This window comes from Papilio xuthus, unplaced genomic scaffold, assembly GCF_000836235.2.
Source record: "Papilio xuthus unplaced genomic scaffold, Pxut_1.1 DF828037.1, whole genome shotgun sequence".
In the NCBI taxonomy this organism is placed as follows: domain Eukaryota; kingdom Metazoa; phylum Arthropoda; class Insecta; order Lepidoptera; family Papilionidae; genus Papilio; species Papilio xuthus.
In genome coordinates, this window is record NW_013530612.1 from 1147520 (window position 1) to 1165343 (window position 17824).

A 17824-nucleotide genomic window follows, 5' to 3' on the forward strand; every position below is an offset into this window, starting at 1 on the left:
TTCTAAAAATGTTGTATCTTGTCTATTGATTCTCTAATAAAGTTAATGAAAATAAGCAAATTTCAGGTTTTTAATTATATTTACGTTATAATTAAATAACTATTTTCAGAAAGAAAATAAAAAATTTCAATAAAAAAAATTTACATTTACGAACGGTAATAAAATGTCTTGACGTTTATGGTTTGCATTCCCGCCAAAGGTAACTTGATTTTGACAAGAACATTTTATGTTTTGTATTTTTGTACTGTAGCATTTGATTTAATTTAATGTGTTTTCGTGATGAAATTGTTTACGATTATTTATAGAACTTTTTAGTCGTAATTTTATAATTGTCAACTATCATGTCTTGCAAAAAAGGGGGCAAAACTAAAAAACATTTACTCTTAGCTAAATTAGCCACCGATGATATTGGTTCTTGTTCATTTTGTAATCGAAATATTGACGATGAAACTATTTACGGCAAATTGTACTCAATCGGTGATATTTACTGTCATTATTTCTGTGTTGTAAGTAATTTTTTATTATTACCGTTCCGTTATATTCATTATGTCCAAGAGTATGCATAAAAACATTAACGAAGTAAATTTATATCGGGAATGTAAGTGGCAGTTTTCGAGGCCGTCTCAGACGGAAATATATCGTCTAGATTAGTGTCACACTTAAAAAGGGCGGTATTAAGAGCACTCGAATCCGACATACATATATGGGTTGATTTATGAATGTTGAAGTGAAAGTCACCTATCACGGGTACATTACGGACTTTCTATGGTCTCTGCCTAGCTTTCTAGGTTATGGGAGTTGTTTACGTAAATTATATAAAATGTTATAATTAATGTTTTAGCTATTATCATGCTGTTTGATACAAAAAGGTAAAGACAATGAAGGTCTCTTTGGTTTCTTATATCCGGATATTGTAGCAGAAATTGAGAGAAGTAAAAAACATGTAAGTAATATATTTTATCTACAACTAGCTGTCGCCCTTGACTCTGTCTGTGCAGAATTTAAAATACTTTAATTAGTTGCCTATGTGTTCTTCCAGACTGTTCTACATTTATGATAAATTTTAACAAGATCCATTGAGTTCTTCCAGAGATACCTACTAACAAACATCCATCCTCTGATCCATCGGTTCATCCAAACTTTCACATTTATAATAATAGTAAGATAACATACTAAAGCTTTAGTTTAAGCTATTTTTAAATATTTTCATTGGCTTATATGTCCATACTGAGATGCGTGTAGCCTAGCTCTTTTAAAGGGTGATTAAGGTTTGTCAACTGTCCTGGTCCATGGCCTATTGCTTGTCTACACAGATCCTTGCATCAAAATGCTTTCCTTTATAAGAATGTAACATAAATGTTTAATTTGCTATAGGCTTAATTTTAATCTTTTACTTATTGAAGTTATTTGATAGGAGGGGATACATAGAAAGGGGAAATATTCTCATTCTGTGCTGTCCTTCCACTATAAATTAAATGTATGTAATGGATATGCAATTGTCTATGGGCAAAGCAATCCGGTAATAATAACTAAGTATCGGCCTGAGCCGAAGTTCTTGAGGGAGCCCTCTTAGTTACTCTTAAACAAGGTTTAGACTAAGTGCCATCTGTGTTCGGCCACCTCAAGCCCGGTGAAGCTGTAAATGCCTCTTCAAAGCAAACAGTGGCAATTCAGTGACGAAAAAATCTATAGACAATGTTTATTTCGCTATTTTCAATAATTTTTATTTTAACAAGCTAGATTAGTATAAGTAGGATTTTATCTGACTTGTTATCTACAAGAGGGGGTTAAAAATTTAATAAGTAGCCTATGTGAAAATTAAATTTAAACATTTATTTATTATTCCTACCTACCCTGTATATTAGTCAAAACTGTGTATATAAATCTGTCTAGGAATTTCTGATGGTCTTTATGTAGTCCACTAGCTGTCGCTCGCGTCGCCGTCCGCGCGATTTATAAAATTCTGAATTAGTAGCCTATGTGTTCTACATTTAACAAATTTCATCAAGATCCATACAGCACAGTTCTGGAGATACATTCTAACAAACATCCATCCATCCATTCACATTTATAAGATTAGTTCTTACTAAACTAGCTCTTGCTATAGCATATAAGTGATTAAGAGCTAAATCATTGACTCTCACACTATGTTGTATTCCAGAAATGTTCTTACTGTGGTAAAGAGGGCGCCACTCTCGGTTGCTCCGTGACACAATGCAGGAAACAATTCCACTTACCCTGCGGAAGAGAGAAAGATGCTGTATCATTATATTATGGGAATTATAAGTAAGTACACATTGTCGCATGGAAGAAAGAAAAAGTCGAAACTCGACATACGACTATTATAGCACAAGCCTATAGCTTACTTGGAAATGACAAGAAATGTAAAATTAGGAGCGTAAAAAGTTGGTAAAAAAAGTCTGCTGATGATTCTTCCACAGATCCTTTTGTCAACTGCATGCACCAAGACAAAAAATCAATTTAGAAATAATGGACAAAGTGAAAGAAAGGATATCAGCACAAAGAAAAAAATCGAAAGATAAAGAAATCAGTGATTTAAATGGTAAGTAAACATATATCTCAACTATATTCTTATTTTAACCGATTTTACTTATTCATGACTAGCTGTCTCATGCGACTCCGTCCACACGGTATTAAAAAAACAATTAGTATTAGCCTATGTGTTTTTCCAGACTATGTTCTACATCTATGACAAATTTCATAAAGATCCGTTCTGTAGTTCTAGAAATACCTACCAACATTCATCCAAACATTTGCATTTATAATATTAGTATGATTTTGTGTTAAAATTGGTTGACTTCAGCTACATAAAATACATCCATATTTAACCTTTACTAAGGGTGTCCCTAACGGTTAATCAAGCCGGTCGTAGTTGGTGACCAAGTAGGAGATTGGTAGAAAAATTGTTATTCCGATTTAAAAAAAAACGAATAATTCACTAAAATATGTTATTAAAAGGAGTCCCTTTAGGCAAGGTCCCGAAATTACTGGCAGCGTTCCCCCTCTGTACAGCTAAACTAATTCTTTGACCGAGGTAGCTGCCAGCTCTTCGGTTCCCTGTGATGTCGATTAATTTTTTATATATCCTTAAAAAGTCTTAAAGCGCTAGGGTAAAGACCAAGGGTCTCGACGCCGAATGACTCCTTTTAATAACATATTTTAGTGAATTATTCGTTTTTTTTTTAATATTTTTTTTTATATCATAAGGCGGCAAACGAGCGAGCGGCCACCTAAAATCGCTGAAATAGCGAAGTGACCGTTGCCCATAGACATACGCAATTGCATATGCGTTGCCTACCTTTAATCGACGGAGGAGGGGATGCATAGAAAGAAAATATCTTCCCTTCCCATGCATCCTCTCATCCGGAAAGTCCACTTCCACTTCCCATCCTTTCCTTATAAGAAAAAGGGTAGGATGTGAAAGAGGACTAAATTAGGCCTCCAGGACGCACACTCATCAGACGAAACGCGGAATTGCTTCCACTTGACGCCTGTCTTCTGTGTGGTCGTGGTATTTCACCGGGTGAGCCGGGACAATTCGTGCGTAGATGTTAAAGCGGGATCTACCACTGTTAAATAATAATTTATATTTTATTTTATATAATAGATTTAAGATTATATGTTATTATAGAAATAAGTATGTATAATAAATTAATATTGTTCTTAAATTCATATCTTATTTGACTATTTACATTTTCAGATATACAAATGAATATTGTATGTGTGATATGCTATGAGCCCGTAGAAGGCAGTCCATCTATAAACACATTCTGGCCACCCTGTTGTGCGAGAGATGCATGGTTTCATAGGAATTGTTTGCAGGTATGTTTAATTAGTTTTTTTTATACACAAAGGCTACTATAAAAAAAATGATTCTTTGTTGCATAAAATGTAATAACTTTAGATCTATTGATAAGAGAATCAATCTATATATTGAGGTCTACCTACTTTTTAAGCACAGATCATGAGACTATTAACAAACAACCTATATATATCATCATCAGTCGACTATAAGTCCTCACTAAGGGTAGTCTACTCTAAGTGAGATGTGATAGTGAATGCTGGTCCAGTGCAAGACTTCACACATAACTTTCTCAGATATGTGCAGCATCACGATGTTTTCCTTCACAGTAACAACATACGATAAATGTACATATGTAACACATTGGTATAGCGGGATTCGAACCCAGAAGCTGCAGTTTACAAGAGTTTAACCATTGAGCCACTGACGCTATATATTAATTTGGATATTAATATAAAACAATTGTATCAACAGCGCATGGCATTAAGTGCTGGGATGCATTATTTAAAATGTCCTTTGTGCAATGACAAAGAGATATTTTTAGACGCTGTCATGACACAAGGATATTATGTTCCTGACAGGTATGTACTTCGTTTTTATTATCACATTATATAAACTCAAAAACTACTAAACTGATGATAATTTGCGGCAGTCAAAGTAGTCGAAGTAGTTCTCTTCCTATTTCCATATAAGTAAACAATGGGAAGGGAATATAGAAGGAAGGGTAAACATCCTTTATGTCACCTCTTCTCTATTAAAAGTAGGTCTTGGTAGTCACTTCGCTGTTTTAGCGAAAACAGGTGGATACGTGATCGTTTTTCACTTTTAAAAAAATTCTGGTTTTCAAGCCATACCATCATAAACCTTTGCCTCATTATTTTTTACTATTCTTAATTAATAAATTGATTTTGTGTTCATCTAGACTATGTTATATATGTATGACAAATTTCAACAAGATCTATGCAGCCGTTCTGGAGATAACTTCTAACATACATCTAAACATTCACATTTATAATATTAGTCATCATCATCAGCTCACTATAAGTCCTGAGGGGCTCGGAGCCTACCCTAAGTTAAGGTTGATTAGGTCATAGTCAACCACGCTGGCCAAGTGCGGGTTGACTTCACACATATCTTTGAATTTCCTCTCAGATATGTGCATGTTGCATCACGATGTTTTCCTTCACAGTAACAACATAGGATAGGTAACATTGGTACATGACGGGATTCGAACCCAGGACCTGCAGATTGCAAGTCAAATGCTTGAACACTGAGCCACTGACGCTCTGTGACATTAGTAAGATAGTGTAATTTTTTGTTGTATTATTTACAGAGACGCGGCATGGGAGTTGGAACATAATGCGTACTCAGAGATGTACGAGATAAATCTTAGTTGTTGTGCACTTGACTGTAAATGTCCAATGGGCAAGGAACATGATTCTGATAATGAAAATGGGTAAGTTTAAATAAATGTAACTAGTTTTCGTCTTCTACTTTGTTTTAAATCTCTATATAAAAATTGATTGCTGTTTGTTATTCCCTGACTGTACCAATCACCAAATAACCACTTGAGGTAACACGTTTTTTAAATAGTCATTTAAAATTCCTGAAAACATACTAATATAAATGCGAATGTTTAGATGTATGTTAGAAGATATCTCCAGAACAGCTGTATAGATCTTGATGAAATTTGTCATACATATAGAACATAGTCTGGAACACATAGACTATTAAGTTTTTTTTATTCAATAAAGACGGAGTGACGAGCAAAAATCATAAGTTTCTATAAATAACTAGCAGTCGCCTGCGTCTCCGTCCGTGTGGATATATAAAAAAAACTTAATTAGTGTAGCCTATGTGTTCTATATGTATGTCAAATTTAATCGAGATCCGTTCAGCTGTTCTAGAGATATCTTCAAACACCCATCCATCCATCCACATGACATCCATCTAAACATTCAACATTTATAATATTAGTAAGTTAAACAAAAAGCAGCTCTTCAAGGCATAAATTCGAAAAAAAATGAATAAATAGTATCCCATGTCCGTCTCCATGCTCTAAGCTACCTCCTCACCAATTTTCAGTCATATCGGTAAAGTCGTTCTTGAGTTATAAATAGTGTAACTAACACCACTTTCTTTTATATATATATAATATTATTTTTAATTACAGATTATGGGATATAAAGTTATGCATATTATGCGGCGGTTGTGGTATGCATGACAAATGTATGGAAACAGAAAATAAAAAGAAGGGAAGATATGTTTGTATGACATGCGCTCCCGCAGCACCTAAAGATATAGATTCTCTTGCTGCTAGTATTGAAACAGGTAAGCTTATATATATATATATAAAAAAATATTAGCAGATTTTTTTGTAAATTTACTAATATTCCTTTTACCAATCCAATTAAGCTCTATGCTTGTGCTAGATTCGAACCCCCGACCTCGTGATCGGAAATCTATACCTTTAACGGTTAGGCTATTGGCGCTTAATATATAAAATTCTCGTGTCACAATTTTCGTTCCCATACTCCTATGAAACGGCATTGACCGATTCTCATGAAATTTTGTGAGCATATTGAGTAGATCTGAGAATCTGACATGTATTTTTAATCCCCCTAAATTTTAAGTTGTTGAATATTTGTATGGATGTATGGTCAGAAGATTGAAACTTAATTTTTTAAGATGTTAATCTTACTAATATTATAAATACGAATGTTTATATGTATGTTTGTTAGAAAAATGTCTCTAAGATGGCTGCATGGATCTATATAAAATTTGTCATAGATAAAGAACATAGTCTTTTTTTAATTCCGCCTAAACGAAGTCACGGGAAAAAACTAATTAAGGGAATATGATAAATTTCTTTTTTTTTTTGTATTCATCTTCCAGTTATAGTGGGTGAGGAAATTCCATCACAAGTAATGAGACGCGGCCCCGTGATGCCGTGTCGTATGTCATTGAGACGAACTAAACAGATAAATAGGTAAATATCACTTACATAGCTTTAATATCAAACAGTATATAAGCAAGAATAACTAAATCACCCGACTGACTGACTACCGTCACTGACTGAATCACTAACTTCACTGACTGACTGAATCACTAACTTCACCGAGTAATTGACTAACTATTGATTTCAAATAAAATGTATATATATATATATATAAATTAAATATATATATATATATATATATATATTTAATTTATGAGTTATTGAATATTTTTTTAATTAACTTTTATATTTCCAGGGCATCATGTTCGAATAGTTTTAATATGAAACGTATAGATAGAAATAAGGAAGATGAAAAGCAAGATGGTATTTATTTTAGTTTATTTTTTTAATTTAAAAAATGTATGCTTTACAATTTTCATTCCCCACCCTTTTTTTTATAAGGAAAGGATGGGAAGTGGAAGTGGACTTTCCGGATGAGAGGATGCATGGAAAGGGAAGATATTTTATTTCTGTGCATCCTCTCCTCCGTCGATTAAAGGTAGATATATGCAATTGCGTATGTCTGTGGGCAATCACTTCGCTATTTCAGCGATTTCAGGTGACTCGCTCGTTTGCCATCTTATGATATAAAAAAAAATATATATATATAAAAATTATGAATAAAAACGTGTAAAAAGGTTCCTTATCTGTCGGCAACAATGTCTAAAACTAGTTTTTTTTCCAGATATTAAAGATGTTAATACATCTCGTATGGAATTAAATTTAAAACCACCTATTAGGTTAAATTTTACACTAATTCAACCGAATATATTGAACGATGTTGATAACATTTTAATATCACCATTGAAATTATTGGAGAAATGTTTACATGAAAGAATAAAGGAAAATGAATTTCTCGAATTGGATTCCATGAAATTGATAAAGATTATGTCGGAGAAATTTAAAAAACCAAAACCTTTGATTGTAAAGAAGAAAATTATCAAGTAAGTTAATAATAAATAAATTTTCGACAGTAACTCTGTCCGCACGGAAAAATAAGTAGCCTATGTGTTCTTCCAGACTATGTTCTATATGTATGACAAATTTCATCAAGACCCTTCCAGCAGTTCTGTAGATATCTTCTAACAAACATCTAAACATTTGCATTTATAATATTAGTAAAATAGGAATGTTTAGATGTATGTATGTGAGAAGATATCTCCAGAACTGTATGGATCTTGATGAAATTTGTCATACATATAGAACATAGTCTGGAAGAACACATAGACTACCAAGTTTATTTTATTCAATCCGCGCGGACAGAGTCACGGTCAACTACTAGTCTTTTATATTAAAAAATCCAAGAATAAATATTTATTAAGTTTGTATTTTTTTCTCAGTGATTTATTAGAAAATGTTTTGGATGATTTGAAGAAAGATAAAATCAAATCCAATGAATGTATAAATGAATGGAACTCTCCTAAGAAATGTGTCGAAATTAAAGATGACAATATTCAGGTAATATTATAATTATTATATCTTTATATATATATATATATAATTCGTCTGTGAGTGTGTGTGTCACTGAACTTCTCTCAAACGACTGGAGCGATTTTGATGAAATTTTTTGTGTGTGTTCAAGGGGATCTGGGAATGGTTTAGATTCACAATTTTCTCCGCTGGACAATGTTTTTTTAATTAATATTTAATTTATTAGTAGTTGTTGATTTTGGAATGTTTTACATTGGATCCGACAGACGGCGCTACCATCGCAGTGTCAAATTGTCAGACAACGTTCCCATACTCCTCCGAAATGGTTTGACCGATTCTTATGAAATTTTGTGAGCATATTGAGTAGCTTTGAGAATCGACCAACATATATTTTCAATCCCGCGCGGACGACAGCTAGTGTTAAATATATATTTAGAAGTTGTTAGTTTCCACTGTCGAAACAACACATCTATGTGACTAACAGTCGATTTCTGAGAACATAATCTTTATATAAAACACTAGATGTCGCCCGCGACTCCGTCCGCGTGGATATATAAAACTTAATTAGTGTAGCCCATCCATCCATCCACGTCACATCCATCTAAACATTCGCATTTATAATATTAGTAATATATTTTACAGAAAGAAGTTCCTTCTCAAAGTTTCAATGAAAACCCAACTTTAAATATGGAAAATTCACAAATCATAGAAGAACAAGACATAAAAGATAACACAGAAGATATATTTACAACACCAAAAAAACTAAAACCGGTACATATACAAAAAGATTCAACTATGGAAATATCAGAAAACGATCAAACTGTAAAAATAGAAGTAATAAAAAACGAAGAGAATTCACCTAATGATTTAGAAATGAATTTTATGAAAAAAAATAAATGTGCTTTCAAATTTAATCCAAATAAAGAAGAAATACACACAAACATACAAGATTTAGATGTTGAAAGTTTTAAAAACCATTATTTGAACGAGATAGAAAGAGATAAAAACTGTAGCAATAATAAAAAAAATATAAAAAATGATGAAAAATCAAATAAGAAAAGAAAGTTGCCAAACAATGAAAAAACCACTAAAATTAAAAAGAGAAAAATCGACAAAGAATTGGAATGTTCCAATATTAAATCTTTAAAAAAGAATAAAAAGCATAAAACGAAATTATCGATAAAAAATGAAAATATAAAAGTTAAAATTCGATGGAAATATGAAAAGTTGAAATTGAAAATAACAGAATCGTGTAGAAGAAAGAAAATACAGAAGACGAGGAAATCGAAACAATACATATTAAAATTCGCACAGGAGAAATTGCGACAGAATGTAGAAAAACCAAAAAAAATCCAACCAAGAAAAAGGAAAAATAAAAAAATCGAAAAAACCACAGATAAATTAATTCAAACTTCTTTGTATGATTTTTTTAAAACTAAAAATGATAAAACATAAAGCATGTCTCATTATTAATATCCGCCTAATCTTAGGTTTCTAAGACCAAAATTATCCTTGACAATATAAAGATAATATGTTTTAAACGAGTATTTTAGTCTCAGAAACCTACGATAAATCTTGCAAACATAATGTAGAATTCTATAAAAGGGGGCTAATATTAATAATATAAAATAAGAGAAGCAAATCTATACTAATATAATAAAGAGGAAACATTTGTTTGTTTTGTATTGAATAGACTCAAAAACTATTAAACTGATTTGAAGAATTCTTTATCTGTTGTGAAGCAACACTATCTCCAATTGACATAGACTTTATTTATTACTAGATTTTTTTTAGTTCAACGCAGATGTCGCGGGCAATTATTAGTTTACTTATAGGCTTTGGTCTGGAACGAAGTATTTTTTTTTATTTTCTGATATTCGCATGTTTATATTTTAGACTACTTTTTGCTATTTAATAATAAACTACGTATTTAGTGGGCGCTTTAATTTTTTCTTTGTTATATTCATAATATTTATGTAACATTAGTTAAGATATTCGAAGCATTTTGGTAATTAAAATGAGTTTTTTGCAATGATATATTTACCAATTATGCCGTCAAAAGTTGATTGTGTAGTTATGAAATAAAGTTACGACTTTATAGTGATTAAATTGTTTTATTTATTAAAATCTTACCTTTTGTTTTCTGGCGATGATTTTGACGAAATTTTCTTGAATAAAAACAACAAATAGAATCGCAACTGTTTATTCTCGTTTCGAGACAATATTTTCTCTCAATCTTTTTAATCACAATTATTGGTGTTCACAATATAACTTCACAAAATAAAACAACGTGGCGTGCAATATGTCACATTAATAAATAACTTCGCCTAAAATTCGAAACAATAATAATTTTTTTACATTTTAAAATTTCGATTCATTTTCACGGATACCGCCAAACTGTTGCGAAACGACTTGACAGTTTGGTTTTTTTTACAATCCACTTGAGGCAAAAGTCAAAGCCATAGACAACTTTTTGGCTTCAAACAATCCATCGACTCGTTTTTCTACACTATGCTCACCAAACACTTCTCATACATCTTATTTTTTTCTAAAACAAAAAAAACTACCACGATTGAACTTGCCACAAATCTTTGTACCAGCAATTACGACAGTATCCATCCATCTCTGTCGCACATATGGCTTTATATATATATGTCTCGCTCACTCATAGCTAATTTCGAACTCGGATTTATGGCAAGTCCCACACAACATTCACAAGTGTGGCGTTAAAGCCGAAATGCAACTTTGACTGTTTCATACGTACATTTATATTTAAAAATTTACACACGCACACACACATGCTAAGACGAATATTTTTTTTACAGTTTTTCCAATGATTCGATTCGTGTTATGCTATTGAAAAAATACCTGAGATCACATTTTTTTACGGTTTTTTTTACAATATTATATATTTTTTTTTGTCATTTATTAGCATTTACACCTACATTAATAATAAGTATCAAATATTAAGAATAATTATAAAATAAAATGATATTAATTTTAATTTTTTTTTTAAATTTTTTTTTCTATCCCAAATTATACAAACCCTTGATCTGAGTTAGTCATTTGAAAAAAAAAATACACATTCTATTAATAAACTAACTAATGTACTTTAAAAAAAAATCGGTGGCAATTTTCTTATTAACCCCCGTGTTCTTTTAAATACTTATTCACTATTTATATGGAATATTTTACGCCACTTATAAAAAAAAAATAAACACAGAGACAAAACCGTTTTCAAAATGGAGGGGATTTTTTTTTATTTTTTGACATTTCAAAAAATAGGAAACTATTAAAGCTATTTAATGATAAACTTGATAAACATCTTTAGATCGATCGAGCATTTCACAAATAAGCCAATATTACGAGGTAGGCAGAGATAGATAAAAAAATATTGTCGTCAAAAAATTTACGATGTTCAGATTTACATTTTTTTTTAATTAGATAACAATCCAAAATAGACTAATAGAAAAAAATGCTATAAAATATCCTCGTAAATAGGCAATCTATGACAATCTCAACAGACCTATAAACATTCATATATATATTTAAAAATTATTTAATCCCCGTTCCTCACTCTTTATGTACAATTTTCAAACTTATCCTTTCCAATGATGAAATGTTTAAAAAAAAATTCAAACTACCTACATTTTTTTTAATATTTGGATTTTATGATTGGACACTTAGATTTACCTTTATAACCAATTTTCGTTAAAAAAAAACAAGTTTCTTTATAAAACTGACATATGTTGGTTAAATACCCTCAATATATGGCCTATGTTTCTCCGTCCAAATATGATGTTGGGACCTTCAAAAGTAAAGGCACTTACTAAGCTAGCGCGTACCATCTTCCAACCAAATCTCCACTAATTCTAGGTAGGATCGTAGTCAAGCGCTAGCTTATAAAACGTAAAAGAAAATAGTAATTTTTGACAGAGAAAAATCATTCTGAATCTTAAATGCAATAATCAATACCAAGTCTCTGTTTATTTTAAGTTTTATATTAAAATTGTCCAATCACAAGATTTTTAGTTATATTTGAAATACCGTAACGTACATACAAAACATATTTTTGTATATATCGGCAGTAAGGCAAGCGACACAACGGATCACGGAATTTTGACTTTATTCAAAAGTGGGATCCAAAAAACACAAGATATTCAACTTTATCTCAGACCTATTAAACTGGACAGGCTATAAGTCGTTGTATTTTGTGCCAATTTGACGCTGTTAGTATTAGAAACTCGATTTTAAAAATGGAATTAGTAGACAATAACTTCATTTGGCTTCAAATTGGAACAAATTAAAAGCTGTAATTTCCAAACAGTTGTCATGTCCAGTTGTTATATATTTATAATATAGTACAGGTAAATTTTACTAGCTGCCTTTAATTTTGTTTAAAAAAAGGACTAAATTTAGGATATCTCCATATTATTCGTCTAGTTTTGTATATTTTAATATGGTTTAATAGAAAATATACTAAAAACATAGGATTTCTAATATCGTAAGGTTAGTTTTTGTGAGGTCGTTGTCAATACATTTATATTTTTCAACTATAAATTGGGGGTCCAAGAACGAATAACCTTGTGATATTTAGGGGTCGGATTAGGGGGTCGTTGTTAACTTTAACGACATAATTCTTACTGGATCTTGAAGTCTTGGGGTCTCTTGAGTCTTATGGGTTTGTTGTTAACCTTGAACTATACTTAATTCTCGTTGGATCTTGAATTCTGGGGTCGTTGTTTTTACATTTGAATTTTTTCAATTGATCGTGTTGGATTTTGAAGTCTGGGGGGTCTTCATTACTGTCTAGACACGAGGTGTTTTGGGGGTCTGTGTTGGCAGGTGATGTCAACGTCAGTTGCTGCAGTACACCGGTAGTACAGGGCTCCTCGGCCAATCAGATGTCTCCTCGCTTTCGCTACTTTCGCTGCCCGTTCTATAAAAAATTACAATAATAAGACTATGATAGTTAAAAACAGAAAAAACCTAATATAAGGTCAGAAATACTGATAATCTTACTAATATTATAAATGCGAATGTTTAGATGTATGTATGTTAGAAGATATCTTTAGAACGGCTGCTTGGATCTTGATGAAATTTGTCATACATGTAGAACATAGTCTACATGACTTTTTTCGGACGAAGTCGCAGTTAATTTTTTTATAAATTGAGATATAGACATAGCCTGATCTATATATATAAAAATGAATTGCTGTTCGTTAGTCTCGCTAAAACTCGAGAACAGCTAAACAGATTTATCTTATCTTGGTCTTGTAATATTCGTGGTGGTCTAGAGAGAGTTCGAGATATAAAAAAAGGTTAATATTTTGAGGTTCTATAACATGTTTTTACTGACCTGTTCCTACTGGGCGTGGTGTCGGTGGCAAGGTGTTGTTCCTCAATGGTCGGCAATAGCGAGGTCAGACGATCCGTCGGCCGCAGTACCTAATCAAAATTATATTATGTAAAAAATCTTATATACTTCTGAATAATGTACGAAATTACTGGTGGAGTAACTAAGGCTATTATTTTAATTCCTTACTGAAGAAATAAACTGCTAGTCTATGTTTCTTATATCATAAATGCGATTGTTTGGATAGATGGATATTTACTTGAAGATATCTCCAGAACGACTGAACGGATCTTGATGAAATTTGTCATACATATAGAACATAGTCTGGAAGAAGACATACACTACTCAAGTTGTTTTTTGTTTACAGCTAGTACAATTATAAAGAAGAAAGATTTGTTTGTATTAGTTAAGCTTCAAAACTACTGAACAGATTTAAAAAATACTTTCACTGTTGAGAAGCTATACTATCTCCAAGTGACATAGACTATATTTATGACTAGACTAGATATCCCCCCCGCGAAACTGTCCGCGTGGAATAAAAAATCTTCATAAGTAGTCTATGTGTTCTCCCAGACTATGTTCTACATCTATGACAAATTTCATCAAGATCCATGCACCGGTTCTGGAGATTCATACTAACAAACATCCATCAAACATTCGCATTTATAATATTAGTTATAATAATTTGACGCAAGCGCACTTTAGTAACAAAGTGTTGTATCAGATGTAGTGAGGGAACATAAACATTGATATTTTAATAAGGCTTGTGTTGCGATACACCGGCACTGTGTCGGATTTTCTTCCTAACATTATTAAGTACGATTTTTTATTTGACTATACCTTTAACGTGCGTTCCGATAATCTCCAGACGAGTCTTTGTCGTTGTGGCGCTGCGCAGCGACCTTCATATCTTGATAATACAGTACGGAACAAATCTCGTGTACGTAATAACGAAGTCTCCGACATCTGAAATACATTTAAGAACTTATTAGTTTGTCATGTCTTGATGTTTGTTACAAGTGAAAGGTCAACTTGTCGCTTGCGTGTTACTGATTGAGTAGAAATGTTACATACATCAGCTCTAAGTCCCCACTGAGGGTAGAATCTACCCTAAGTGAGAGTATGTGATAGTGAATGCTGGTCCAGTGCAAGACTTCACACATTTGACTTTCTCAGATATGTGCAGCATCACGATGTTTTCCTTCATCGTACAACATAGGATAAATGTACATTTACATATGTGTAACACATTGCTACATGATGGGATTCGAACTCAAGACCTGCAGATTGCAAGTCAATTGACTAACCACTGAGTCATAGACGCTCGAAATGTTAGATAAATGTGTAAATCACGTGACAATACAATATTATGATGACGCGGAAGTTTCAGTTTGATTATTAAAGGTTTTTTTTATTATAATTTGTAGTGTATGCATCAATGTAGTGTTGTTTGTCCCGAGCGTCAGTCAGTCGATGTTTGACCTTTGGACCGGTAGTACGTGTCTGTACGTGAACGAGTCAAATATAACGCAACGAATGCTACATAATTTATTAGACTTTTTTATATGAATTGGTCCGAGACAGTAAAAGAGTTAATCTTGTTTTATATACTTACGTTACAGTAGGCTTGTAGTTGCGCAGCAAATTCATACAAATAATACAACTCTTCAGACACGTCTTTATGTCTCGCCCATTCTGTTAGTTGTTTCTCTGAAAAAAAAATATATATATATTAAAATAAAGAAAACAAAATATAAAGTGTTATAGATATTTTTTTTTTGTTTTTTTTTTTCTTAACATATATATTATCTTACCTAACTGATGGTATACAATGACCAAAGCCAGCTCGCTCATCCTTGCGTTGGCACATCCAGCATCACATATAGCTATCTCCAATAAGTTGACAAGTTCACTTTCCTGTAATCAAACAAAAAAAAAGTTATTTTTTGTTATTTTGCTGCATAATTTAAAGATTTAATTTTGAGCGTCGGTGTCTCAGTGGTCAAGCACTTGACTTGCAATCTGCAGGTCCTGAGTTCGAATCCCGCCATGTACCAATGTGTTTTTCCATTTCCGATTTACATATGTACATTTATCCGACGTTCTTACTGTGAAGGAAAACATCGTGATGCTGCACATATCTGAGAAGAAATTCAAAGATATGTGTGAAGTCAACCCGCACTTGGCCAGCGTGGTTGACTATGACCTAGTCACCCTAACTTAGAGTAGGCTCCGAGCCCCTCGGTGGGTACATATAGTGAGCTGATGATGATGATAATGAGGATAATTTAAAACATACATCTCCACTGTGGGTCTCGAAGCCTACACTAAGTTAGTATTATAATTTTACATTTATATTAAATTACATTAATTTATTTTAATAATAAGGTGACAAAAAAGCAAGCGGAGACATTAATTCGCCAAAATAGCGAAACAATACTACCCATAGACACATTGCCTACTTTTAATCAACAGAGAAACGCACAGAAAGAGAATTATACCAATACCTTATTATCCCCTACCCATCTAGATGGCAGGGTAGGGGATCTAAGTATGAGTTAGACATACCTGTGGCGCGGGTGCAGCAGCCAGTGATCTGACGAGCCTCAGCCAGTGGAGCGGTGTGACAGCGCGCGCGTTGTTCAACGCCAGCTTGTCAGCCAGCACGCGAGACATGCGCGCCACGTCGCGCCATGTGCACGCCGACTGGGATACTGATACTGAAATGTTCAGTCAACGTAATGTTATGTTCAGTCGATGTAATATAATGTTCAGTCAACATAATATCTAGTCAATGCAACGTTCAGTGGAGGTAACGTTATGTTCAGTCGAGGTATTGGTAATGTTCAGTCTTGGTAATTTAAGTGATGACATTCAGTCATAGTAATATTTATTTACATCACACTACAAAATACAAAAGTGTTTTTTACATGTTCCAATATTGCTATACTTGTCACACTGAACAGAATGATATGTGGAATTATTAATAATTTATTTGGTCTATTACTTGAGCATAATTTGTAATACAACAAATATCTTAAAATAGTGACATTTTTAATTTTTAGACCCTAATATATACAGATTCTACAAACATAACCATGTTTTTACTAAAACTACACATAAATACATGAGTTCTAGATAACAGGTCAAGGTAATATCATGTTCAGTCAAGGTAATTTTATGTTCAGTCGCGGTAATAAGTATCTTACACACATAAGACATTGCTAATGATGTTCAGTCTTGGTAATATATTATATAGATTGTCAATAAAGATGTTCAGTAGGGGTAACACTCACCCAACTCCTCAATAGAGACAGTCCTAGCTTGCTTTGTTAGCTCTGCATGTTCGTCCAACGCCACATTCATACAAGACACGGTGATACAAGGCACATGACATGGACGAACCTTCATCTTGGTTAGGAATCTGTAATAAATATCATCAGGTCACTGTATGTCCCCACTGAGGGTCTCGAAGCCTACCCTAAGTTAGTGACTAGGTCATTGTGAATATTAACCCAGTGCGGGATAGCCTATGTGTTCTTGCAGACTATGTTCTACATCTATGACATATTACAACGAGATTCATGCAGCTGTTCTGGAGATACCTTCTAACAAACATCCATCTAAGCTTTCGCATTTATTATAATGGTAAGATGAGAAAGTCAAGATGGATGGATGCTTTTAGAAGATATCTCCAGAATGGCTGCATGAATCTGTATTGAGTTTGTCATAGATGTAGAACATAGTCTGTAACAATACATAGACTACTATTATAAGTTTTGCTTTGATAACGAGAAAAACTGTGTGGCGTGCCTCCACGCATTTATTGTTTTAAATTATTATACTTATGTTATTAGTTATAGTTAGTATTAAATAGTAGAACTTAATTATTTAAATATAGTATTGTATAAATAAAATATATATTGTTTGTATAATAAGTAGATATATTAATAGTAATTTGTACGTTGAGGCGGACAAGCGAACGCGTTTTATATATTCGTAATTTCGCGCGTAGCAACGACGCGACGAGAGAACCGGTCGTCGCTGGCGCATCGAGCCAGTCGGCCGGCCGCCGCTGTCCCAGTCGAAAAAAATCTCTCGACACGATCGCATGTCCGTCGCGCGCGCGCATTTCGCTTGCAGCTCGTACCTATGCCATTTCTTTTGTATCGCCTTTCCTTCTTCAATACACCTTCTACTTCTTGCAGTGCTTTCT

General features: G+C 32.9%; 2 protein-coding genes across 2 annotated transcripts; one reads left to right on the top strand and one right to left on the bottom strand.

The window, feature by feature from the left end:
• The first annotated feature begins 198 nt into the window (after positions 1-198).
• Positions 199-9588, top strand: LOC106114570 (uncharacterized). Its single transcript, XM_013307832.1, has 14 exons — positions 199-506; positions 842-943; positions 2162-2286; positions 2442-2563; positions 3722-3843; positions 4298-4404; positions 5157-5279; positions 5997-6154; positions 6719-6812; positions 7078-7145; positions 7507-7765; positions 8162-8279; positions 8895-9331; positions 9567-9588. Exons 1-14 carry the CDS (start codon positions 342-344, stop codon positions 9586-9588), a joined length of 2022 nt encoding a protein of 673 aa, XP_013163286.1. The 5' UTR covers positions 199-341.
• Positions 9589-10439: 851 nt separating this feature from the next.
• On the bottom strand, positions 10440-17052 carry CycG (cyclin G; the record flags this gene model as incomplete). The annotated part of the gene is made up of 7 exons (XM_013307833.1): positions 10440-13191; positions 13612-13700; positions 14449-14574; positions 15224-15318; positions 15423-15525; positions 16177-16328; positions 16905-17052. Coding segments are annotated over 7 exons (795 nt in total), but the record flags the coding sequence as incomplete, so codon positions are not given.
• Positions 17053-17824: the final 772 nt, after the last annotated feature.

Excerpts from the sequence above, each read along its gene's own strand:
- LOC106114570 (XM_013307832.1), top strand. The coding sequence starts at position 342 with ATGTCTTGCAAAAAAGGGGGCAAAACTAAAAAACATTTACTCTTAGCT. Across the intron at positions 944-2,161 it reads TTGAGAGAAGTAAAAAACAT|AAATGTTCTTACTGTGGTAA; the intron begins GTAAGTAATATA and ends GTTGTATTCCAG. Across the intron at positions 3,844-4,297 it reads TTCATAGGAATTGTTTGCAG|CGCATGGCATTAAGTGCTGG; the intron begins GTATGTTTAATT and ends TTGTATCAACAG.